We start from the raw sequence: 26,066 nt of genomic DNA, 5'->3' as shown, positions 1-26,066 counted from the left end.
CCAAATCAGGGAGCTCTCCATATAGTTTTCTTTCTATAGGGTTGTTTTGAGGCCAGTGTCTTGTTGTGTCTCTGGGTAAAGAATGCAGTTTTGAATGACATGGTCATCAAGCTCTAGTGACACTCCACATGGGCAGATTTCACTGGTTCCAATTTTGAGCTTCCGGAACATATGGTGTCTTATTCTGTTGTGTGAGGTGAAAGATAAGACGTTGATCTTGTCTGGATAGCTTATAGTCAGATCTAAATTGAGTAACTTCTTAGGAAAGCTGATTGGTCTTTGTGCTGGTTACATCAAGCCAACATAAGTAATTAGGCTTTCTTTTGATCTTATAGTCTCCAGGGGAAACACAATTTTTAAACAAGATAATTCAGTAGAGAGTAAAATAATAATAATAATTTTATTTATAAAGCGCTGTTAACAAACAAAATGTAGGCTCAAGGCGCTGTAACAACATTACAAACAAAAACACGAGAGCTAAAATGACAGTTAATCTAAAAAAGTTCCATTATTTATAATTGTTATGTTACAGATTTTGCATATAGATCTAAACAACAGAGTAACACAAATGTGTCACAAACACTATTTGAAGCCAAGAAAACAAAACTTCTATGTACATCATTTGATTCCTGACCAGTTCTAGTATAATCAATAGCAGCAGTATTCCTGAAACAGGATAATCTGAAACTAAAATGTGATCATCTCTTCTTACTGCCATTGTAATTTTAAAAGGACACTGTCAGAAAGTAACAACAAACTACAAGCAAAGGGAACAAAATGACTAAGAAAGCTATATTCATACTTCAATTTCTATCAGCCTTGACAGACTTACATAAGATTTGTAATATCCAAAATTTCATGACTCTTGGATTTCTAATTGTGAAGTAGTTTTGTTTTTTTTAAGTTACAAAAACTAATAAAATGGCAATAGCACTTGTAGTGTAGGCAAGAAAATAAAAGTAACATTGAGACAATCAAATTGCATTATATACACACCTAATAAAAGAAGATGTCTAGAAAAAGCATTTTTTAGAGAACAATAACAGATTCAGACCAGCTAAATAGACATTTTAAAAAATTCATATACAAAATGAATAATATAGTGGACAAACTGTCAATAAGTATCTATTTTTTTGTAATATCACTGATGTGAAATTAGTGACAACTTGTCAAGAAACACACTCTTAGTTCAGCAAACTGTTGAGTTTTGATCAGATGAATGTCGCTTGCTTCGAGATTCTTTGCCTTCTTTACTGCTGGAAAAGAAAGTGAAATGACATGTTCTCTATTATGCATATCCCTTTCAAATGCTTTATGAAGTTTTTTATTTCTAAAAATATTATTTCAAGCTAGTTTTATTGCAACAAATTTATTTAGATTCCTAAACAGATTGATTCTATGTCCAAAGGGAGAGAGAGCCCACCTTTTGTGATGTCGTGATTTTCTTAACAAAGCTGTTGAAATCATTGGGCTAATCTTTTCTCTAAATGAGTGATAGTTCCTCTCTAATTCCCTCTGATACTCCTTTTGTTCAGGTGTAATTAATGACTTGTTCTTGAGAAGAGCATCTCCACATCTACAAAATAAATTTAAAAATTTTATTACACTTGCTACGCTGCCTTCTTAGTTATAATTGAAGCCTGGCTAGAGCAAGCAGAAAACTAAGGCTGTGAACATCTAGACAGTAAAACTCCCAAAACAAAGTAATCCTACCAGACGTTGTGATCATTTTTCTTGCCCTGAAGCTTGGGTATATTTTTAATGGCTGGTATATATTCTAAAAACAGATGAACTTTACATAAAAAGAAACTGGAGATGGAGTAAAATCAACACAACTAAATAGTCTTGCCCTTCAGCAGTTCTCACTGAAAGTTTTCTACATCTTTCTAGTACAAGCTAAAGCTAGTTAACCAAAAATTACAACTCTAATTATTTATCATTAAAATTATCTATCATTTTGTTTTACAACCTGAAGATTAATATTTTCATTTTTACTGATATGAGGTATCAGTAAAATGAAATTTGGTACTTACACAATGTTTGACAACAAGGAGACTTACTTCTTCAGAAAATCCTTGAAACAAAGACGCAGTTTTGTATGAGCTTTGGAAGGTAAAGTTTTGCCTTCAGCAATATCACTCAGGAACACAAGTGCAACTTCCAGAGGACCCTTGAAAAGAACAAATTAAAATTGAAATGACTTAGAGAATGTCAGTTCTTCAAACATATACCTTCGTATCATGACTTAAAAGATCATGCTTTTTTTGTGTGAAAATAATGTTATAAAACATATGTAATAAAATTTTGATTAAATGAAACATGCAACTCATATTGTTTACAAATTGGTAAGTGACTAAAAAAAAAGATAAACAAGCAAAATACATCTATTAAAAAAAAAGCCCAATAATGGAAGATTTATTTTCCGTTTATAACATCAAACAAAATAAATAAATTATCATAATTTAATTAACAAATTGTTTCATTTTTTATTAAAGTGCAGAGCACTTTAAAGAGACCCTTAACCAACCGTCTCAAGACCTGACTTATACATTAAAGGTCCCCTCTCCCGACAATGATCTCAAGGTCAACACAGACCCAATAACTGCAGAGGAGGTTACCATGACCATTGCAGTGCAAAAGAACAACAAAGCACCAGGGCTAGACATGGTGTCAGCAGAAATGCTAAAACATGGGAGGCAGTGCATTGTTAACAGAATGACTGATCTCTTAAATCTCTGTTGGCGAACTTCTAAAGTCCCCGAGGACTGGCAAAAAGTAGTGATTGTAAAGCTTCCAAAAAAGGGCAATTTGAAGAAGGAAAAAACAAGTTTTTTTTAGCATCGAGACAGATGTGAGACAGGGGTGCATCTTATTTCCCTTCCTCTTAGCCATCGACTACATAATGAGGAGAGCAATGAACCAGACTGCCTTTGGTATTCCATGGTGTGAACAAAACCGAATGACAAACTTGGACTTTGACAATGATGTTGCACTATTCGGGGCTACAAATAAATGCATACAAGAAATGACAGAGAGCCTAGATAGAGAGACAACCAAAATTAGCCTCCGTATAAACTTGGATAAGACTAAAATTTTTCGAGTGAGATATAAGGCAAAGGGTGCCCCCATCAGACTTGGCGAGTCAAAGCTTGATGGCGATGCTTACCATGATGTAGCGTGCCGAATAAGAAAGGCAGGGAGCGTTTTCCAAAGGCTGCAGCCTATTTGGACTAGCCAAGCCACCTTCTTAACACAATTGTCAACCCAACAGCAAAATATGCATGGCATGGAAGTCATCTGTCAAAATTGAGAAAAGACTAAATGTGGCTCAACAAAAATGGCTGAGACGGATTTTGGGAGTCAGCTACACAGATTGGGTCTCAAACAGGAAAATCCTATGCCCAACTGGGAGTCAAACACTTAGTGAGGTTGTGACAGAGCGTCGCATGAGGTTTGTGGGACATGTTCTTCAACAAAATGAACTACGCATACCAAGAGTTGCGATGACATGGAGGCCAATGCGAGGAAAGCACAAACAGTGATGTCCTCATATAACTTGGCGCCACACCTTCATGGAGGAGCTCAGAACAGTGGACACCAGGTGGGAGGTGGCTTCAGACATTGCCAGTGACAGATCTTTGTGGAGACAGCTTGCCGCCCAATGCACCGAACTGTGCGGGAGGAACTAAGTAAGTCATTTTTTATTGATTCATATTTTTTTAGGAACAAAGAATAAATGTGCAACTTCAACTTGATCAGAGAATTGGAAGTGGGAGAAATAACATGTTTAAAATTTGTACCCAACATACAGAGTGAGTGGATATAAGCTTTGTAATAAGCATCATGTTGAACAAACAAACCTGATTGACAGTGGTTCCAATGCATCCTTGAAGTACCATCTGTAAGATTTTGGTGTCAGGTGGTTCCTGTGCCATGGCCATTGCAAGCTCTCTGGTCTTCTTTTGGATGTCCTCAATTGCTACTTCCACAGGAGAAAGGATCACCTACATTCAGACACATATTTTGAATATTGTAGTTTTGTAGCAATGCATATAGTAACTTGAGTCATAGAAGATAAAGTACATTTTTTTTTTTTTATAATTACTAGTGTCACAAATTTATCTTAGATTGTATTATTTGATGTCTTGATGAGATATATTAGTGACATATGCAGATTCAGAGGTGCCGTAATTATAGTTCAAACACTTTAATAAGAAACAATGAAGTTATACAGTGATGAAATACTTTTCATAAGTTTAATTCTTTAAACTTGAAACAATGAATGTAATGTACAGTTAATGCACAAAATGCTTTCTAAATAAGCTTCTTCCTCTTATATACCCCATCATAGAACCATCAAGTCACAATCAACCTTCACCTTGCTTTAATTAATTTTTTTTTGAAATTTGATTTTTTAAAATTATATTGCCTTGATGTAGCTTTGATCTACTTTTCTATTAGCATCTGCCTGGCGTTTTTTTCCTTTCCACTTGTCAAAACGTGTATCATAATGTCTAGACCACTTGTCCACATTTTGTGAATGGCCTTGAAATGTTTGTGACATCTAGAATAAAGTAAATTTTGTTACCTGCTGTCTTTCAATGACACTAACTCGAGTCTTGATGTAAGGGAAGAAATGGTTGGTGGTAAGAATGGTCTTTCTTTTATACTGTTCATGCAGTTCACCATGAGCCCGTCCATCCAAAGTGAAAGGTGTTGCATAGATAAACCTCTCTGGGAAATAAAAGAATCAATCTTGCTTTTGTTGTGTTATACAAAGTAGTTTAGAAATCAACTTGAAAACAAATGGATTCTTATCTTTCTTAAATCTAGTAAATTTTAATTTCTCTACCATTCACTGATCAGTGCTGGCCATGAAAAGATAACTAAAACATTGCTTCTAGATTTAGCAAATGTTAGTCCTCCATCTAGTCGGTATCAAACCATGTTAACAATGTGCAAATTATGTGATTATGTGACAGAACCCATAGAAAGTGAGATGTGTAGGATCTATTGGCTACTGAACCAGCAATCAAGGTTTCATGTTCTGGTACAGACCAGGATTTATTAAATTTGAAGATGATCAAAGCCCAATAAGGTGTGTCATAATTATGACCTTAAGGCCTCTAAAACAGGTGAATTCCACTAAACTTATAATTAAAATTGTTACTAAATCCTCTTTTCAATAGAAAGAAAAACTAATTTTTATATTGTATTATCATTTCATTCAATAACAGATGGTAATATAAATAACAGAACAAATAATAAGCATTACTTACTGAGCTTATAATTTTTGTCAAAATATGTAATTCTGTCCTTGTATTCATAGCTGTCAAAGTATGGCTCAACATAAGTGATCTGAATGTAGGCCTACAAATGCAATAAATAATACATTTCAGAAGTGATACAATAAAACATGACAACATCGAACATAATGCAAAGTATTGTTCTTGACATAGTCCTAAACAAATAGGACTCACCTTATCTGGATCCAGTTTATCTTTCTCAACTGTGTTAGAATCTTTTAAAGTCTCTACAAATTCATGACCAAATCTCTCACCATAAAAGCTCTATTTCAAAATATGTATAATAATATGTTAAACAAGATTAACTTTGCATACAACTTAACTAGTTTAAGTAGCCAAATGAGAAAGATAATGAATGTCAAGTTGTGTTTTACCTCTAACCGATGAGAGATCTCTGGCAGTTTTGTAATCATATGTTCTTTATAGATAAACTCTTCCCCAGCCAGATCTCCAAACTTGCTTCCATAGAAACCAACACGAAAGTATGTGCCAAATACACGCTTGCCTTCCTGACGAGTGACGTTGGTAAATGCTTCGTGCAGTTTTTGATGAACATGTGCTAGTTTCTTGAAATCTCTGTTGTTCTCATAGATGGGTATCATAAGTTTGTAGACTTCATTTACTGCTTCAAACATACCAGCCTAGGTAGACAACATACTGCATTTTATGGCTTTTCAAAGTTAAAATAAATATTAATAAATGACAAAAGACAAGGCACATTGATAGAAACAGATTTTTAAAACTTTTTTATTTCACTATTTCATTTCGATCCATTAGTCATATTAATGGACTTGACTATTTGAGTTTAAAATTTCAAATATTTTCTGTCATCTTTTGCTAATTTTTTTTTTCTGAACAGTCAATAAATTGTAAAGACAAGGACTGTGATAAAACACACACACTTACCATATTAAAAGAACTAGCTGCTTGTTCCAGAAGACCAACTAATCCATTCTCTGTGAAATACATTCCAGTACAGATTCCTTCTTCATCAGGGGAAACTACATCATCAGAAACAGCACTTTCCTCAAGAACATTAGGAGTGATTTTCTGATCAAAATACAGTTGGGATATTTAAGTTTGGTCATCTCAGATGAAAATATTTTCAAGTTTCTCTTCAAGAAAAGAGACAACAATTGCACCCAAAAAATATCAAAAAAGAAATAATGCACTAAACCCAAAGCAGTCCAAATAATTTTACCTCAAAAGCAACACACCCAACAGGGAGGTAAGGCTTGTCTTCCAACATGTTTAAATATTCAGCAACTAAACCAGCAGCATGAATCAAACACTGGGCTGCTTCAGCATGGTTGCCTCGCTAAAAAACATAAAGTACAATATTGTTAAACAATAATCCTTCTACAATGTATGCTTCAGCACTTATGATGAATTGCAAAGTTTGCCTGGTGAATAAAACATTAATACTTCAATTTATTTTAGAACAAATTAATCTCCTGTATTTTATCAAATGATTTAAAGAGTCATTCACCTTGCTGTGATCTCTGGCCATGTTCTGTAACCAGGTAAGTCTCAGATCTGGAGAATTCTGATAACCTTTAGCTATCCTGTACATCAGATCTAGTAACATCTCTGGATCTTCTGCAAATTCTTTCATCTTGACAGTGTCCGACAAAATCATGTGAAGATTGAACACGAGGTCTCTGACCTACACAAAATATTCAACCATAAATTGAAAAAAAAAGAATAAACTTATTGCAATATTGTATGAATTAATAATTCTGGTTATTTAGCATGGTACAGTTTCTTTTTCTAATTTCAAAAGTTTTAAAACAATACAAATGCTATTTTTATGAAATATTAAAAAATTATATGGAGGTAAAAATAACTTTCAATCAAGAGCTGTATATTTTCTTAGCTTTAGCTTAATTTTGAGTGTGTCCCAAATTTGACATGTAGACTGTCTCAAACCCAAGATTTCTAAGTAGACTCAATAAGAAAATGAAATTAAAGCAAAGATTCCAAACAAAAAAAAAGACTATGAAATATGAGCTAAAATATCCCAAGTTACAGTGTTCAAATGTAAATTTATCTTACCTGTTCTCTAAAAGATGTGTTTTCAAGATCCTGGTCCTGCTCTGCATATGTCAAAATGGTTTTTAGAGATTTTCTCAGAAATTCCTCATTGAAAGTTTGATTTTGACCAACCAACGAGCTCAGAGACATCGTCACCTGCATTTTGACGCGGGCAAAGTTCTATAAACCAAAAAAAATATAGAGAAATAGATCATCTGTAACAATGCAAATTTAGTTGAATTTAATGCTACAAAAATATGTCATGAGCTCATTTTTTAAAATGTGGAATAATGATATGTTTGATCAAACTTACGTTTCCAAGCTCAAAGTTTTGCCTCATAAGTAAATAAAGTGAAGCAGATGCCTGGGAACGAGTGCTGCTTATTGGAGAGCTACAGTGACGCAGCAGTCTCAGACAAAGCTCGGCACACTGCTCAGTTTCCTCCTCAAACAACAAATCTAGAAACTATTCAAGATCAAAGGAAATATTGTTAACAGCTTTTATATTTTGTAAAATTTAACATTACCTGTTATACATACAAAAATAATCTTTAAATAAAGCTTGGTTCAATAAATTTCATAATAACCAAAAGTGCTTTTATTTATTATTGATGCTTTAGTATAGGTCAGAAGATTTTATCCCATAGTTTCTATAATGTAATGAAGCCCATATTAATAGTTGCTATTCTCTTGAAATAAAGAAAAGAGTTACAATAAAACAGCTCAAATGTTTAAGAAAACTGCAGGAGAACTTACTTTAGTGACCAAAGCTCTCTGGCTGGAAAACAGATGTTGTAGCACGACTGAGCTTTGGTTAAGTGCAAGCATGTGAAGTAAGACTTTCAGAGAGCTGCCCAGTAATGGCTGAAGCACTTCAGAGTTTTGAGCAATCTAAAACAAATAAATGAAGTTTTAATACCATCCAATGTCAACAAACACCTCCCTCCCAAGAAACATTACAAGAAGTGAATGAAATGTTACACCTGAATGATTAGTTCCAAACTATCCAAACAAATAATGCTGACTTCTGCTGCTAGAGTGCTCTCATCTTGAGCTTCAAGCTCATGTTCTTGAGGCCTAGTACTAAAAGAAAGAATAAAATAAAATGTATTGATAAAGGGAAGGGTAAATGAAGTACTAAATTATCTAAACATGTTGACAGTTGAATCTATTTTTGAATTTCATAATTTAACATAAAACTTTTTTTTCTGAATTTGCATCATAATACTTGTTGTATTTGGCAACAGTGAAATATCACATAATTTCTAAGATACTAAAAAGCTTTCATTACATAAGTTAATTATTATTTAGCAAACTCAGCTACTTCTGTTATTCATAAAAAAAAATTCTTCTACACTCTGATGCAACAGACAAAGAGAATCCTACACTAAAACTCTCTCAGATGCAAGCACTACTTTTACCTATCTGAAAGCTCCACAGAATGTCTCCATTGCACTTGATCTTTACGCCATCTTAGTCTTGAGCCGCCACTCTCTGGAGCCAGGTTAGGGGGTGGAGTTTGAGAGCCACCAAGACCTATAAAGAACACAAGCAGCACATGGTTGTTTTTTTTATTTTTGTACAGGATCTCATCATTAACCAATGTTATTAAATTTCAATTAGTAAAACATTTTCCAATAATAAAATCTTTGACCTGCTCAAACATTTTTGTTCCTTTTAGTTGTCTTCTTCCAAATAACTTCCAAATGAAACAGGTTAAAAAAAAACACAAAAACATGACAAACCTGATAATGAAGTCTGAGAGTTTTGCCTGCGTCTTAACATCATTTCAGTTCTAGCATTTCCTGTTCCTAAGATGGCCTCTTCTAGTCGAGACTTCATATCCACACTTTTCTTGAGAGTTTGTTGGCTACAAGGTGTCATCATTCTCTTACCCTGGTATCAAATCATTAATTCTATCAACACTTTCACAGATATTTTTTCAAAAAAACTAGTTGAAACATTTTTATTATTTAATCAATGCTAAACAATACAATTACAACTTATTCAAATGTAAAAGAATATGTTATGAATTGATCTAGGACATATTTTCTTTCCCAACCCATCCTCCCAATGTACACACCAATCTCAATATAAATCACATTCATTTTTTTGTAGAAGTTGTATAAATTGTGTGTATAACCATTTGCATGATTCTAACAGCATGCTAAAGAGTTACCTTATGAAATCTAACTTTTGGTTGTTAGAAAAGGGAAACACATTGCACAAAAAATTTAAAGAGAAAATAAGACAGAAGAAACACATTTTTTTTTAAAGACTACAGAAAAAAAAACACAATAGTAAGCAAGAATGATTCCATCAGCACATTACAACAAGCTCTCTGCATGTTCAAACTGACAATTAATTTCTTAAGGTTGGACACACAGTAAATCATTAACATCAGTTCATCATAAATCTGGCATACAAAACAAAAAAAGTAGCCCAAATACTTAGTTTTAACAACTTTATGGTTGCTCAGACACACTTGACATTTTTTTAACTTTTAAATTAAAGAGTAGAAGGCAGTTCAGAACACTGAATACGTTTTTAAAAAACTAAGAAATTTACACAAAATATGAAAGAAATGAAGTGTAATATTTTTTAGAAGTCCTTATTATATCAAAATAAGAGACAATCTTTGTTTAGGTCATTAACAATAATATTTTGTTAATACAATTTTGATTTATTTTATCACTTTAAAACAGTATATGTACGTATAATACGGGAAGAGTCATGCATCAACTTTACTGTAATATAGAACATTCTCTATAATAAAAAGAACAAGAAAACTTACAATGCTTAAATAAAATGCATGCTAAAATATTGTGAAACCAAAGAAAACTATGCACAATAATGAGCCCAAAACAAAAAGTACACTACACAACTTATTGTTACAATAAATACTAAAAAGGATGGGGGAGAGATCATTTACAAAAGCTGTACTTAGGGAAGACAATTTACAATGGATATCAAAAACAAAAGGGATGTAAAAGCAAAAAAAAAAAATCACAAATTCACACATGAAGAATGTAAAAGGAAGTCTATCCCTGTCCATGCCTGGCCCTCATACCTGTTGGGCTGGGGAGTCCTCTTTACTGTTTGTTCTGGTCAGGAGGTTACTTCCTCCACGTAAGAAATCCACTGACTTGCGCTGGATACCCTCCCAAAGTTGCTCATGCAGAGACTGTGATTTTGGGAGGGTGTGACTCTTCGGTCGTGAGGTGCCACCTATAAGGCCAAGGGTTGGACTCGGACTTCCCCGATCACCAGCCCTGTCATTCCATTCTTCAAGAGTCTCATCAGACCAGGTCCTCCTCCAACCTTTCTCTAGAGAGGGCATTGCCCATTTAGCCTAGAGAAGCAGGAGGGTAGTTTTGTTGGTTTATTTTTTTATCAGTGACATTAGCGGTTCCCAAAATGTGCTCTGCTGAACAAAGAGGTTCAACAAAGACTTTTTATTATATAAACCAACTTTCAATACTTTCAAGAAACAGGAGAAATTTAAAGAAAGGTATCAATCTAATTAGAGTATTGACTAAATTCTGATGGAAGGATGTTTGGGAACCGCTAAAATTCAGAGCATAAAAGTTCAAACATGTTAAATATTGCTTTTCCATTAGTTAGTGCCTTACATTTGAAGAGACATTACATATTTCTAAAAACTGAAATGTATAACAAAAGAAAGAAATGACATGGTAGTAAATCTCATACTGTGTTAAGATTGTGCAATCAAACTAGCTACTTTGGTTATTGTATTAGGTCTAATAGTGATGCCCAATAATAAAGGACCAAAAAGGACAACGAATGTCTGAAGTTGCACAATTTATGAAAGCAATCACGTACAATATTACAATGCAACAAACTATGATCACGTCCATACAAGTGAGGAATCTCATGCTGTTACTAACAGTGACAAAAATAGATTAAGGTTCTAAAAATACACTTTTCACTGAAAAAAATATAATCCAATTATACAATATAATGGCAAACAGGTTTAGTAAATGTATAACTTTGTATTGTCATATAATACTATCATGTTCAGTGTAATCTGCTTTTAAAGGTAATTTTTTTTTTTTTAAGAAATAGAAGCTCACTAACTTTAACAAAAATAATAAATTTTGGCTTCTAATGAAGTATGTAAAAAAAAAAAGAGGTAAATCAATTTCATCATCAATTTAAATATTAGACTTAAAAAAAAGTTAATTGCAAGTTTGGTGGACTTGAGAAGTGATAGCATGTTGATTCAGAAATGAATTAGCTGATAATCATCTGAATGGAAGGTTAGGAAAACTATAATTACTAAACTAGATTTTTTTTCTTTGAACACAATAAATGAGCCAATCAGGACCCCATTAAGTAAGACAAGACCAGCTATCTTCATTGTATAAAGTGTTTCAATATTGTGTTAGTTAAGAAAAATGGCACCACAACTATTTCAAAATCAAACATCATTTTCATTTTGTTTACCCTGATCATTAAATGTTTCATTCATAACTGAAAAGCCATTGTCTCCTTTTATTATAACTGTATTATTAGTTTTTATTAGAGATCTGGCAATACAAGGTACGAAACTAAAACAATAAAGATTTTAATGAATAAAGCCAATGACTGCGTTCATAAGAGAGATTTGATACAATGTACCATTGGGACAAGAATAACAATATCCCACTATAGAATTAACAGAAATAGGCAACGTTATTGTCGTACGCATCTGGTAGGGTATTTTCGTTTGAGCACCATAAGGTCTTATTAGTTCTGTTTCTAAGGATGCGCTATATTGGTGTCATTGTTCTCTTGTTGTGCCTTGAGATGAGTCTCTTTGTGTTCTCTTGGTGTGCCTTGAGATTGAGTTATCTGTGTGGTGTTATTCCCCAGTATTGGGTAAGTTAGTTTATTTTACTATCTTCTACATGTCGTAGCTTTACAATCGTTTCTTTAATAATCGTGAGAATGGCGGTATCAAAGGAGTGTGTATTTTTCTTATCTAGGGACGCAGGCTTGGGACTCTGCTGGAGTCAAGTCTGAGTTGTAGGCTTTGTAGTTGACTACTGCCGTGGCGTTGGGTAGGCGTTGTCAAGCCTGATTGACTATGGCACTGAGATTAAGGTATCCTATAGCCCTTTGAATGTAATCTCTAATTGCTATTGATATTTATTCCTAATGTATGCCTCATAATATCATATATATCATTAACTCATTTAACCTTTGTTGTTATATGCAATATTGTTATCCACTGGTATACGTTGATATTTGGTTTATTCGTTCCTAGATATTTATTGCATAAATTGATTACTAGACTGTTAGGGGTGCCCAGGCAGATGAGCCAAGGCTAAATTATAACCCCGGCATAAAGTTAATAAACACTGCTCAGGTGGGGAGCCCAGCGGAGTACATCATACCCTAGATGAGCGCGAGGACAAAACCCACCTGACAGAAATGGGGGCTCTGGGAAACAATATGTAAATGTCAACGTTGTGATCTCTGTGTCCTTGATTTGACCGCTAAGGCCAACATAAGATATATGACATATATGTAATGTTTATGTATTAAATAAAATTAAATACATTTAAGCCGTTTGAGCGGTCTGATGCGTTATGTATAGCACACGATAGATTAGTTGGTCATCCCTTGTATTTTACCTAATGTGATTAGTTCACAATATGTTTCGGTAAACTTAGAGTGTGTAGTTACTCTTTGAAACTATTATAACCTGTTCTTTTATTTATTGTCACCAACGCCTGAATCCTCTGACTCTGAGCGGCAACGTGTGAGTGGATCGAGTGCCTGTCGACGGGATCGACCTGAAACTGTGTGTCTTGCTGGCTGGTGTACCGGAACCGTCCTGAAGTTAGAACCGTTGGTCTGCTCCAGTGGCTTTGGTTGTCTGTGACTTTTCTCTTCTGCGGAGCCTGGAGTGAGGCGATTTTCTTCCGACGCGGGATACTGAGCAGATAAGTCCTTGGCCCTGTTTTTGTCAATGCGCCTGTGGTTTCAGTTCGCCCGTTGTAACTAAGTAATAACATATTAATTTTATTTCTCTCTATGATCTAACTTTGGTTGTTGTTAGCGCTAGTTAGCCTGTAATTAGAATTTAATAGTTTGTGTGATGGAGACTAGGTTGACTCTAACCGCCCAGTTCATCAGTGACGGCCGTGCTCTCGGGTATGATGGTGAGAGGTTGGAGAGGTATGTGGCAGAGCAGAAGGTTGAATACGAGAGAGCCAAGAAGGAGGAGTTTGAATGTAAGAAGGAGGAGTTTGAAAGAGAGACGGCTAGGCTTGAGCGAGAGGAGAGATTGAAGAAAGAGGCGAAGGCAGAGGAAGAGAGGTTGAGAAGAGAGGCGAAGGCGGATGAAGCCGCTAGACATGAACGGGAGGAGAAGGCCAGGCGTGAGGAACACGAGAGGTGGAAGGAGAGAGATGCTAGAGAGGAGCTCAAGAGAAAAGATGAACTGGAGTTGGCACGGCTTAAAGAGAAGTCGGTGCCAGAGGCAGGTGCAGTGGTAGGTCAGGCAGTTGAGGTGCGACAAAAGAGTGTCTTGGACAGGCTAGACAAGAACTTCCAAGGCATGAAGGAAGAGGACGATCTTCTGGCGTACCTGACGCACTTCGAGGCCGTAGCAGCAAGGTGTAAGATTGAGAGTAAAGAGTGGGCCCTACTGTTGTCCTACAAACTGACGACACCTCTCAAAAACTTTATGTTGAGGGACAGTCTGTTCCTCAGCGACAAGTATGAGGATGTCAAAACGGCACTTCTCCGCCACGCAGACATCAATGCGGAAACATGCCGCAAAAGGTTCCACCGGGTCAAACCTCGGCAGAATGACTTCCGTGGGTATGTGACCGAGTTGAGGACCGCACTGGACAACTGGTGCAAAATGGCCGAGGTCGGAAAGACAGTAGATGAGATCAAAGATCTCATGATTAAAGACAGGATACTTGAAAATGTATCAGGGGAGGTCTATAGGCAAATTGTTCTAAACAAGCAAAATACTGTGGAGAACATGTTAGACATCATAGAGGGGTTTAAAGTCGCGAATTCGGGAGCGTCGCTTGCTAAAGAAGAAAGTGTATATGTGGCTGCGGCGTGTGGCGAAGCAGTGAATCGTGGTCCGGCCGTTGAAAGAAAAGTGATTGTTTGCTTCGGGTGTGGCATGAAAGGCCACAAGTCAGTTGAATGCCCTCAACGTTCGCCAGTAGCGAACTCCACCCCTAAGAAAGCACCCGCGAACCCTGCAAACTCTCACCCAAATAGAAATGTTTCATTGGGGCGCTATCGGAGACAGTTTGACGGTAGTGGGCGCAGAATCCGCGGCACGAGCACGAGACGCCAAAGTTATGATGTGGAGGGGCGTCCTCCTGATAACGGATACGGAAGGTCGGGTGGTACAGGGGCATACACACAGAGACCCAACTATAATAACAGAACCTTTGGCCCACCGATTAGATACAGGTGACTGAGTGGTCCACATAATGTGCAAAAGTGTTGCAATTGTTCCCTAGGAAAGGGTCTTGATTTTTTCTCCCCTTGTAAAAAAGAAACATTATCTTATGTGGATAAGTCGTTGCGTGACAGATCGGTAGGCAAGTTGAAGTTTGAGAGTGGTAGAGTAAATGGTAAAGTTGTGTCTGTTCTGAAAGATTCTGGTTCAAGCGTGATAGGTATTAGGAGTTCGTTAGTTGGAAAGAATGATATGATTCCTGGAAGTTATAGGTTGAAACTAGTTGATGGGACAGTGAGAGATTACCCGTTAGCGTGCGTTTACATTGAGACTGAATATATTGTTGGTAAGTTTGTGGTAGCATGTTTTAGGGATCCAGTGGCAGATTTAATTATTGGGAATGTAGAATTGAACGGTGGCAGTCAGCTTGGTTGTGCTGCTGTAACTAGGGCGATGAAAGAGAGAGAAAATGATGACAGTGTTATGAATAACAGTGGAGTGCTGGAAGATTGTCGTGATGTTCTAGGTACGAGTGATGACTTTTTACGTGAGCAATTGAGTGATCCGTCGTTGAAAGATCTCTGGGAGCGGCAGGTGGATAACTGTGTGGACAATAAGAAGAATGGATGTGTAGAATTTAAAGTATTTGATAGATTGTTGTATAGAGTATTTAAGGGAGAATGTGGTGAGGAAGAGAGACAGTTGGTTGTACCGTCGTCTAAGAGGGAGCTTGTGTTAAGAACGGCGCATGAGAGTATGCTAGCGGGTCACTTTTCAATAAGGAAAACGAAAGGCAAAATTTATAAATATTTTTTTTGGCAAGGTTTAGACAGAGATGTGAAAGATTTTGTAAAATCGTGTGATGAGTGTCAGAAAGCTAGAACACCGAGTCGTTGTGACAGAGTGGAGCTAGGTCGTATGAATGTGATTTCCACCCCATTTTTTAAGGTGGCCATTGACATTGTTGGCCCATTGGAGCTAACAGACAATAAAAACAGGTTTATTCTAGCCTTGGTGGATATTGCTACAAGATGGCCGGAGGCTATTCCACTACGTAATATAAATACAGAGACGGTACTTGAGGCGTTAACCACCATATTTAGCCGAATCGGACTGCCGTGTGAAATATTGTCGGACCAGGGGGGTCAGTTTACCTCCGAACTGTATAACCAGGTGTGTGAGTTTTTCTCAATTAAACCGGTGCACTCTACTGTGTTTCACCCTTCCTCAAATGGTCAAATTGAGAGGCTAAATGGGACTTTGAAGTCGTTCCTTAGGAAGGTTACCCAACATAGCCCACGGGACTGGGATAGAAAGATAACTGCCGCATTATTTGCATTTAGGGAAGTTCCTAATGAGACAACTGGTGTGTCTCCATTTCAACTTGTCTATGGTAGACAAATGAGGGGTCCGTTGTCTATTTTAAAACGAGTTTTTACAAATGAAGAGGAAGAAACGGAGTATAAAAATGTATTTAGCTACCTATTGGACTTAAAAGAAAGGTTGTCTGTCGTTACCGCTATTGCTAGTGAGAATGAACAAGTAAATAAAAGAAAATATAAAGTCCAGTATGACAAGTATTCATCCAATCGGGACATAGAGGCGGTTTTAAAACCGCAAAGAGACAATAAATTGGCTGTATTTTGGCAAGGCCCGTATAAGGTTGTCAAAAAAATGTCAAAGTTTAACTTTGTTGTACAGAAGGACGAGAAGCTGAAAATGTACCATATTAATAGGCTTATGAAGTATCATTGTCGGGTAGGGAAAGTAGATGATGTAGTTAGTATTAATTCTATTGGTGATGAAAATAAGTTTCTATCAGCCAATATGGTGTCTGTCGTGAGCGACGAAGACGCAGATACTGAAGGGTTGTCTAAGGAAGATGCGCTGCCTAACATTCCAACGTTGGAAGTTAGCCAGAAGTCAGACGGGAATATCTTGGCGCAGGTCAAAATAAACCCCGATCTTAGTTCTGTGCAGAGAAATCAGGTTGATGATGTTCTAAATGAGTTTAGGGATATCATTTCAGATTCGCCTGGTAGAGCAAAGGTAGAGAAATTTTCTATTACGTTAACAGATACAAAGCCAATTGCACTAAAGCCATACGCGGTTCCCATACATATGAGGGATAAAGTTAAACAAGAAGTTGACAGTATGCTTGAATTAGGAATAATAGGTCCCACGAACTCGCCATATGCAGCCCCGGTTGTCATTATTAAAAAGAAAGATGGATCGTTAAGACCATGTATAGATTTTAGAAAACTTAATAATGTAACTCAGATCCCGGCTGAAGTGATACCCGAGCTGGAGGAGTTGTTTAACAAATTGTATAAGGCCAAATATTTTACTTTAGTTGATCTTACTAAAGGTTATTGGCAGATCCCCATTAGTGAGGAAAGTAAACCATACACAGCTTTTCGTGTATTGGGGGAACATTATATGTTTCACTATTTACCTTTTGGGTTAAGTGGGGCCCCAAATCATTTTAATAGGGTCGTTAAACGTATGTTGCAAGGTTTGCAAAACGTTTTATTTTATTTTGATGATATATGTATCTTCAGTGAAGATTGGGATACACATTTGAAAAGTGTCCGTAATGTTTTCGGCGCTCTCAGGGAAAATGGTTTTACGTTAAAGCCAGCCAAATTAGAAGTGGGGTTCACTAATGTTAAGTTTCTCGGACATAATGTAGGGCAGGGGGTTGTTAAGCCTGATCCTAGTAATGTTAAGAAAATTCTAGAGTTTAAAACGCCCACAACAAAAAAGGAGATTCGTAGCCTCATTGGGTTGGTGAATTATTACAGCAGGTTCATACCGAGATTCTCTGAGCTAGTGTACCCTTTTACTGATCTATTGTGTCGGGGGCGGTCTGTTAAGGTGCACTGGAATCATGAGTGCGCGGAGGCTTTGAGCAGGGTGCAGGCTTATCTGTGTAGGTACCCCATTCTTCGTTTGCCTGATCCTTCATTGCCATTTTTTCTTCAGACCGATGCTTCGGACAAAGGAATCTCCGGTATACTGAGCCAGTGCGTGAATGGTGTTCTGCATCCCGTCAAGTATGTGAGTCGCAAGTTGTTGCCTCGGGAGCAGAGGTATTCCATCATCGAGAGAGAAGTCTAGGCTATTGTATTTGCCATTAGAAAACTGGACAGATACCTTAGGGGAACGACGTTTCACCTTCAGACGGATCACAAGGCCTTGGCTTATCTTCGGAGCACGAACTTTACGAACCACCGGGTTACGAGGTGGGCGCTGATGCTCCAGAACTACACCTTCGACGTGTGTCACATAAAAGGAGAGAACAATATACTTGCAGACTTGTGCTCAAGACTGGTGTGATTCGCACAAAAAGACTATTTTATTATAGCTATTGCTTGATATGTATGAATATGTATGTAATATGTACTGCTTGTTTTATTATGCATTGTAATGGTATAATAGTTTTAGGATGGATGTTGTTCTTTGCGACATCAGCTATGTGAATAATTATGTAATTTTGACTTTATGAAGGTTGTATTCTTCGGCTTCAATGTTGGGCAATGTTTCCTAATTTCTTTTGCTGTCTATATACTTCAGTTTTCAAATTTTTTTTGAAGACTGGACTTGTTTTCGCAAGATCCAGTTAGGGGGAGAGGGGGGATGTCGTACGCATCTGGTAGGGTATTTTCGTTTGAGCATCATAAGGTCTTATTAGTTCTGTTTCTAAGGATGCGCTATATTGGTGTCATTGTTCTCTTGTTGTGCCTTGAGATGAGTCTCTTTGTGTTCTCTTGGTGTGCCTTGAGATTGAGTTATCTGTGTGGTGTTATTCCCCAGTATTGGGTAAGTTAGTTTATTTTACTATCTTCTACATGTCGTAGCTTTACAATCGTTTCTTTAATAATCGTGAGAATGGCGGTATCAAAGGAGTGTGTATTTTTCTTATCTAGGGACGCAGGCTTGGGACTCTGCTGGAGTCAAGTCTGAGTTGTAGGCTTTGTAGTTGACTACTGCCGTGGCGTTGGGTAGGCGTTGTCAAGCCTGATTGACTATGGCACTGAGATTAAGGTGTGCTATAGCCCTTTGAATGTAATCTCTAATTGCTATTGATATTTATTCCTAATGTATGCCTCATAATATCATATATATCATTAACTCATTAAACCTTTGTTGTTATATGCAATATTGTTATCCACTGGTATACGTTGATATTTGGTTTATTCGTTCCTAGATATTTATTGCATAAATTGATTACTAGACTGTTAGGGGTGCCCAGGCAGACGAGCCAAGGCTAAATTATAACCCCGGCATAAAGTTAATAAACACTGCTCAGGTGGGGAGCCCGGCGGAGTACATCATACCCTAGATGAGCGCGAGGACAAAACCCACCTGACAGTTATAACATCATATAAGGCAATGAATATACATTTTTGAAATATTTTGCATTATGTCATACAGGAATAAAGATATCTGTTGATTATTGGTTAGCCTCTGATTGGCTTAGTTCAAGTTAATGATGAAATATTGACTTTTATAAACAAAGCTTTTCACAAAGATTTAAATGTCATCTATATTATATATAATTATATAACAACTCTGAAGGGGTTTTTTTATTGGGGGGGGGGGAGGAGGAGGGAGTCCTATTTGTTCAGGTAAAATAGAGCTCATTTTTTCTGTTCATGTCCCTGGAGTTAAGTAGAACAATGTCCATTTCTTTCCTTTGTTACAATTAAGGAAAGTTCTATCTCACCTGCCCTTTTGCATGCACACATTGAATCACAGCAGCATTAGGCATAGGCAAACTAGGCAGCAGCCTAGGGCCTCAGATTGTACGGGGCATTGCACAGGACTGTAAAACTCTTAATTTTTTTTTTAAGAAATAGCAAAACTTTCCATCTTATTATTGATAGCAGTCTGTAATTATTTCTGATGTTAAAAATATTGTAGTGAATAATATAAACATCTATAAAATTCATTTTAAAATATATTTCATTGCCATAAGCTTATCACTTAAGCTATTAGATTTATTAATTTAGATTTTTTGGTAAAAACTGCTTTTTTAAAAACTTCTTCAAGCAGCAGAGTTGGAACAAATTAAAAAAAAAAATCACCCACATAAATTGATTTCTATTGTTAAAGGCTAAATAAAAAACATATTATTTGGCTAACACAATGGCCAACAGACTACTGAGATGTGAGGTACTTCTTCTGAGCAGGTTTTATGGGTTATCTCTGAATTCTCCACATGCAAACACACATACAAAGCTGCCAAATGCTTCCATCCTTTAATCTCTGGTCTATTTTGTAAATGTAACAAATTGGGAACAGCTAATACTTTTTAAGATGCAAAGGGTGGGTGGAAGGTTGTTGTTTTTAAAGTAACAATTTGTTTTCAATTACATTATACTGTTTTAATTTGTTTGTATTTCTATTTCTCTTTTCTTTTTTGGTAGAAAAGCAAAAAAAAAAAATGATGAGATGACTTTAGAAAAAACAACAACTCAGCAGCTACACAATATAAACAAATATGGACAAAAATGTGTATAGTGAAATCGATGCTACCCGTGTTTGATTAAATAAAATATATAATATAAAACTTGCTGTGTTCAAAGCATTATGTTCAAAGTGTAAGAACTACTTTTGTACAAATCAACAATATCAAAGTTAGAAGAAAGAAATTCATTAGCAAGATTAGGTGTCACAATATGATTGCATGTTGGCGTTAAAAAAACATATGCATAAAAATCTGTAGTATAATAATATATATATATTTACAACAAATTGATTATAGAGGAAAAATGAAACAAGCAAAATATATTTTAAAAAAACACCTACAAATGTTAAATATAATAATAGCACGCCATGCTAAATATAGTCCATCACTCAGTTAATGAATACATTCAAAATATAAAAAAAAAAAGTATGTATTAGAATTCTGTTGAAAAATAAAAGTAGACATATTATTGTGTCCATCAAAATAGAAGAGAATTTGGCTTGAATAATAATTTTCAAATGAAATCTATGGTTCTTACAACCTAAAATGCAAATATCCTTATTATTGTGGTTCAAATGTTAAATTATTAGAAAGAAACCTAAAATAACAGAATTCTAAATAAAAAGTTGGTACACTACAAGATGCTTACAATAAAAAAAAGAAACATTTATAAATAGTATAAATAAAAACCAAAATAAAAAAGTAAATAAATAAATAGAAATGTTTACTGATAATAAATTGATGATGCAAGATAATATTCATATTTTGTATATCTTCAAGATTCACTAAAGAATGTTTCTCTTTTTGTTTTGAACTATCCTCTAAGCTAAATGAACAAAGTACAAACTTCCTTACCTTATATTCAAAGTTGGAGACAGCTAGATACAGCACTTCCAGTAAGTTGGCCAGTTTGTTCAGAGGTAGCTCTGACCACCAGGATTTCAATTGAGACTGTTTAGCATTTTTCAAGACCCAAAGGAAACAGAGCAGTAAACTGCGAGATGATTCAGGGCTTAGGGGTGTTTTCCGAGCCTAAAAACAAATTGGTTTATTAGTCATTAACAACCTAATCCAGGCTGGTTATTAGCTAGTCAAATTATCAATAAACACTATTAATTCAAATAAACATGGAATGAATAGATTTTAATATCAACAGAAATTGTGCTACTACATAGATTAAAATATTCTAAATTTGTGAAGCTACAAGCCTGTGATCTTTGCAAGCTTTGAGCTTAGTTTTCAAAGGTCAGCTAGTAGACAAACCTTAATACATTTATAGTAACTACCTGATCTATGAGAGAAAAGATTGTATAAAGAAGATTTTCAAAGGTCAGCTAGTAGACAAACCTTAATACATTTATAGTAACTACTTGATCTATGAGAGAAAAGATTGTATAAAGAAGATTTTCAAAGGTCAGCTAGTAGACAAACCTTAATACATTTATAGTAACTACCTGATCTATGAGAGAAAAGATTGTATAAAGAAGATTTTCAAAGGTCAGCTAGTAGACAAACCTTAATACATTTATAGTAACTACCTGATCTATGAGAGAAAAGATTGTATAAAGAAGATTTTCAAAGGTCAGCTAGTAGACAAACCTTAATACATTTATAGTAACTACCTGATCTATGAGAGAAAAGATTGTATAAAGAAGATTTTCAAAGGTCAGATAGTAGACAAACCTTAATACATTTATAGTAACTACTTGATCTATGAGAGAAAAGATTGTATAAAGAAGATTTTCAAAGGTCAGCTAGTAGACAAACCTTAATACATTTATAGTAACTACCTGATCTATGAGAGAAAAGATTGTATAAAGAAGATTTTCAAAGGTCAGCTAGTAGACAAACCTTAATACATTTATAGTAACTACTTGATCTATGAGAGAAAAGATTGTATAAAGAAGATTTTCAAAGGTCAGCTAGTAGACAAACCTTAATACATTTATAGTAACTACTTGATCTATGAGAGAAAAGATTGTATAAAGAAGATTTTCAAAGGTCAGCTAGTAGACAAACCTTAATACATTTATAGTAACTACCTGATCTATGAGAGAAAAGATTGTATAAAGAAGGTACACCAAAATTAAATTAAATACAGCTGCTACCAACCTTATTATTATCTACAGATTCATCATATGACTGTGATATGGCAGATGAATGGATGCGACTAACAACGTTTGATCCTGCAATAGCCATAGCCACATTCTTATTTATTTTGTCACCTTCTTCATCAAACAACATGGACCCGATGCTCTAAGAAATTAAAAGATTTGTATTGTAACATTTTGTATTATTATATATAACAAATGAACAACAAATGTCAAATTATTTTAAAGCAAATTTTTTATGTGTATGAATTTCTCAAGGTTTTTATAAAACATATTTTCTAAATGTCTGGTATTTTAAGTTATTTACTTTCCAGCCATCATATAGTAATGACCTCAAAAATATCTTTTAGAGGATAAAGGCAACCTAATAAGATAAGAATAAGTTGCACTTGCTGGGAATAAAAGTTGATCAACTAGCATTTGATGCACAAATCTGTTCTACTTGGTAGCTCTTCTATAAAAATGATGCAGTAAGTGAAGACTAAGGTGCTATGACATTTTCCTCACATGAGGGATGGATATCAAGGTTGCCATTTCAGCTGGCATAAAAAAACTTTGGTTTGTCTAGTAGCTTAAAGAATTTATATTGTAACATTTCTCCTACTATCCAGGCTCTCTTCGAACTGCACCACACAACAAAACGAACTTAAAAAACCTCACAACTCAGGGCTACAAAGTATCAGTAACAGTTTAATTTCAAATACATCACAATTATTGTACCGGTACAGTTGGCAACAACATTACACTAACTGTCCAAAAACTTAGTCTCTGCTCCGGACTGACTTCACACACCGTACTGGTTCTGACTTCGCCTCGTACTGGACACATTGCAAGGTAACGTGAAGTGTCTTTACTCTAACACACTCGCTCTTACATAGGGTCCCTACAGGCCTTCCAGAACCGGATGGAACAGTGCTTGACTTGCCAGCGTAGTATTTACGACACAGGCCCTTGCCGAACTGGCATTTACTGTAGCTCGTCATGGTTGACCGCTCATCTAGCGCTGACCTGGGGCGATTGGCGAAGTCTAAAAACACACAGCACTACCCCCATCTGTCTCACCACCAGGTTTATAACATTATATTCTCATTCAGACATTAAAGATCAGAATTTTTCACTAAAATCTACAGATGACTTTTCTACACATGACTTTGACAGGTTAGAATGATATATATGCTCATGAGCATTCCTAATCTATGTTACAGATGACTGCCTCATCATGTGCTATGCAGTGTGTACTGTTATGATGCTATGACAATATTCAAGTTCAAAACCTAACTGTTTCAAGCCCCTGCAGGAGGTTTGGACTATTTTATAATCTTAATATCTGAAGGAACATCCTAAACCTATTAAAAACAATACAAAAACAAAGTTACAAAACTTACTAGGATGAGAGTACTTGTTTTAAACTAACACATAATACAATGTAGATTCAACAGGATTTATTTCAATTTGGACTTGTATTATATACCCATATTGAAGGAACAAGACGCAGAGGAAGACCAAAAAGAACAAGGTGACGCAGTGTACTAGAAAAAGCCGAGAGCACTGTGAAGAGCTGGGAAACCATAAAAAAACTAGCAAGAGACCATGGAGAGTGGCGTGTTTCTGTCGAGGCTCTATGTTCCATGAGGAACCCAAAGGAATGATGATGATATTGAGGATTATCTATATCAGACATAATGGTATCCGTCAGCATGCAGTTTCTAAAAGAGCTTTAAGCTTGTCTGTGTTCTATCCCTACCTTAACTTTGCTTTCTAAACCAGGATCATGGAGCTGTGGCAGTGCTTCTAACACTATGGGAATGACTGGCAGGTACAGAGTCGCTAGTCTACTCTTGACTTCTGGATCTGTATACCTTATATCTAGGTCATGGTTGAACAGCAGGTTGCGTAGAACACTGATGGCTCTCATATGTATAACTGGATTGCTGTTATTAAAATAATGGCAATTCAGTTATATAAATGCTGAGATTTCTAACATTTAAATATAAAGTGTATGTATTTATCAATGGAAATTCCAATGATAAGGCTGTTTTCTATTTTTCACTAAATAGGTTTGAAAAAAAAATTAAAACTGATGAAGTGGCCCATTAAAGCTTAAGTTTTTTCAGCTACTGTTATGTTCATGAAATTTTAACTGTCGCAAGCCTGATGAAAATTGAAAGTTCATTTGAGTATGCATAACAAGTTTTGAAACTGCATCATGTGAATAATGATAAAATATATACTTATACCTTAAAATGAAAGCCTAAACTGACTCATCACTTTTTTTTCCCTCATATGAGTTGAATAAAATTAACATTTTAACTGTGTTCAACAGACTAAGGGATAGGTAGAGGTGAAGGTCCTTGAGATAACTATGCACTTTTACATTTCATAACTCCAAGGGCACTGACCACAACTTTCATAATTCAAATTTTATTTTGTCGCCATCTAATATAACTTATTTATGGTTTATTATTATGTTATCATTTCCTATTTCAAAATAAAGAATAGCTTTGTGGGTGCCAGCAGTGCTCTAAATCATCTATTCCATGGGTAAATCCTAAATGCTTCTAGTAAGGTCAGTGATAACAAACAAACTCTATTTGGGGAACTGTTTGAGAGAAACATTCATAAGAAAGCTAAACAAATTTTAGAAATAAAAAAAAACAACAAACTTTTGGTCTGGATTTTGTGATTGTACCATCACAAAGGAGAAAAAAAGACACAGATTACAAAGACGCACAGACACAAAAACTTCTTTATTGCCCTGGCAATCAAATAATTAAATACAATATAATTATTTGATATAAACTTTTCACATGTAACTTTTGAGTGAATCTGGTGTGAATGTATATATATATTTTTTTTTTATTGTTAAAATGTTTTGTTTCATGTAATGCATAAATTTCCTTATGGATAATAAAGATCTAGATCTGGGACCTAGATCTACATTACAGTTTATTCTACAACAGTCTAGATTCTATAATATAGATGCCTAGATCATGATTTAATTTATGTAGACCTAGAACTAACTCTAAACTTTATAATCTAGATCTGGTTATACTAAACTTAGATGATAGAACTCTAAATCTAGAATGTAGAGGACCTAATCTAAATGTAGGTCTATCTAGTTGTTGATATGGACTCTATACAGTGTTTTTGTGTCGATAACACTTTTTGATTAAAATGAACATAGTAATCAATTTTATTTTTTTTTTTGCATTTTACTTTTTTTTTTAGCTTGAAAATAATTAATTTCTAATGAACTTCTTCAGTTAATAGGCTAATTGTCATAAAGAACCTATGAATGATCTGAGAGTAATGTCTTCACCCCACCTTTTCTGGGTGTTTTTCCCCCACAGGACTCTTTAGCGCAGTGTTTTCCAAACTTTTTCCTTAACAGAACACTTAGCTTATTTTGTTTAGAGAGATAAATTCATATGATGGCCTACAAGTTGATTATTCTTGTAGTTCATGGAACACATATTCAGGCCTCGCAGAACACAGTTTGGGAAACACTGGCTTAGCGTGACCTCTGTTATCACTTGTAAGCCAAATGTTGGTAATATTCAGAGACTTTGTGTAAGGAATAAGAAATGTGAGTAACAGTAGGCAGGTCTGCTATAGATAAAGATGATCTAAGTGTCGAGATTTATAACTGTTGAACCAAAACAAATGTGTTTTAGGTTTATGTGTAAAAGGCTGTTAATTTT

General features: G+C 35.4%; 1 protein-coding gene across 7 annotated transcripts in view; it reads right to left on the bottom strand.

Moving 5' to 3' along the window:
- Window positions 1–230: 230 nt before the first annotated feature.
- LOC106074162 (dedicator of cytokinesis protein 7-like) overlaps window positions 231–26,066 on the bottom strand; it is a 49,358-nt gene continuing 23,522 nt past the window's right edge. For 4 of the 7 annotated variants that reach the window (XM_056028557.1, XM_056028560.1, XM_056028559.1 and 1 more), the window contains 21 exons: window positions 24,110–24,296; window positions 22,367–22,510; window positions 21,110–21,286; window positions 10,411–10,692; window positions 9,086–9,236; window positions 8,762–8,876; window positions 8,324–8,423; window positions 8,097–8,231; window positions 7,654–7,806; window positions 7,362–7,520; window positions 6,796–6,972; window positions 6,508–6,624; window positions 6,213–6,356; window positions 5,681–5,947; window positions 5,481–5,570; window positions 5,280–5,370; window positions 4,589–4,734; window positions 3,861–4,004; window positions 2,061–2,170; window positions 1,424–1,576; window positions 231–1,256 (listed from right to left, as the gene is read on the bottom strand). In XM_056028557.1, the coding sequence (XP_055884532.1) occupies window positions 1,190–1,256; window positions 1,424–1,576; window positions 2,061–2,170; window positions 3,861–4,004; window positions 4,589–4,734; window positions 5,280–5,370; window positions 5,481–5,570; window positions 5,681–5,947; window positions 6,213–6,356; window positions 6,508–6,624; window positions 6,796–6,972; window positions 7,362–7,520; window positions 7,654–7,806; window positions 8,097–8,231; window positions 8,324–8,423; window positions 8,762–8,876; window positions 9,086–9,236; window positions 10,411–10,692; window positions 21,110–21,286; window positions 22,367–22,510; window positions 24,110–24,296 (3,109 nt within the window). In that variant the 3' untranslated portion in view covers window positions 231–1,189. The remainder of the gene's footprint in view (window positions 1,257–1,423; window positions 1,577–2,060; window positions 2,171–3,860; window positions 4,005–4,588; window positions 4,735–5,279; window positions 5,371–5,480; window positions 5,571–5,680; window positions 5,948–6,212; window positions 6,357–6,507; window positions 6,625–6,795; window positions 6,973–7,361; window positions 7,521–7,653; window positions 7,807–8,096; window positions 8,232–8,323; window positions 8,424–8,761; window positions 8,877–9,085; window positions 9,237–10,410; window positions 10,693–21,109; window positions 21,287–22,366; window positions 22,511–24,109; window positions 24,297–26,066) is intronic. The other 3 variants (XM_056028558.1, XM_056028563.1, XM_056028561.1) reach the window with 2 other exon arrangements.

Source organism: Biomphalaria glabrata, chromosome 5 (assembly GCF_947242115.1).
Source record: "Biomphalaria glabrata chromosome 5, xgBioGlab47.1, whole genome shotgun sequence".
Classification (NCBI taxonomy): Eukaryota; Metazoa; Mollusca; class Gastropoda; family Planorbidae; genus Biomphalaria; species Biomphalaria glabrata.
The sequence above is the reverse complement of the archived record's forward strand: the minus strand, read 5'-3'. Positions and strand labels throughout refer to the sequence as shown.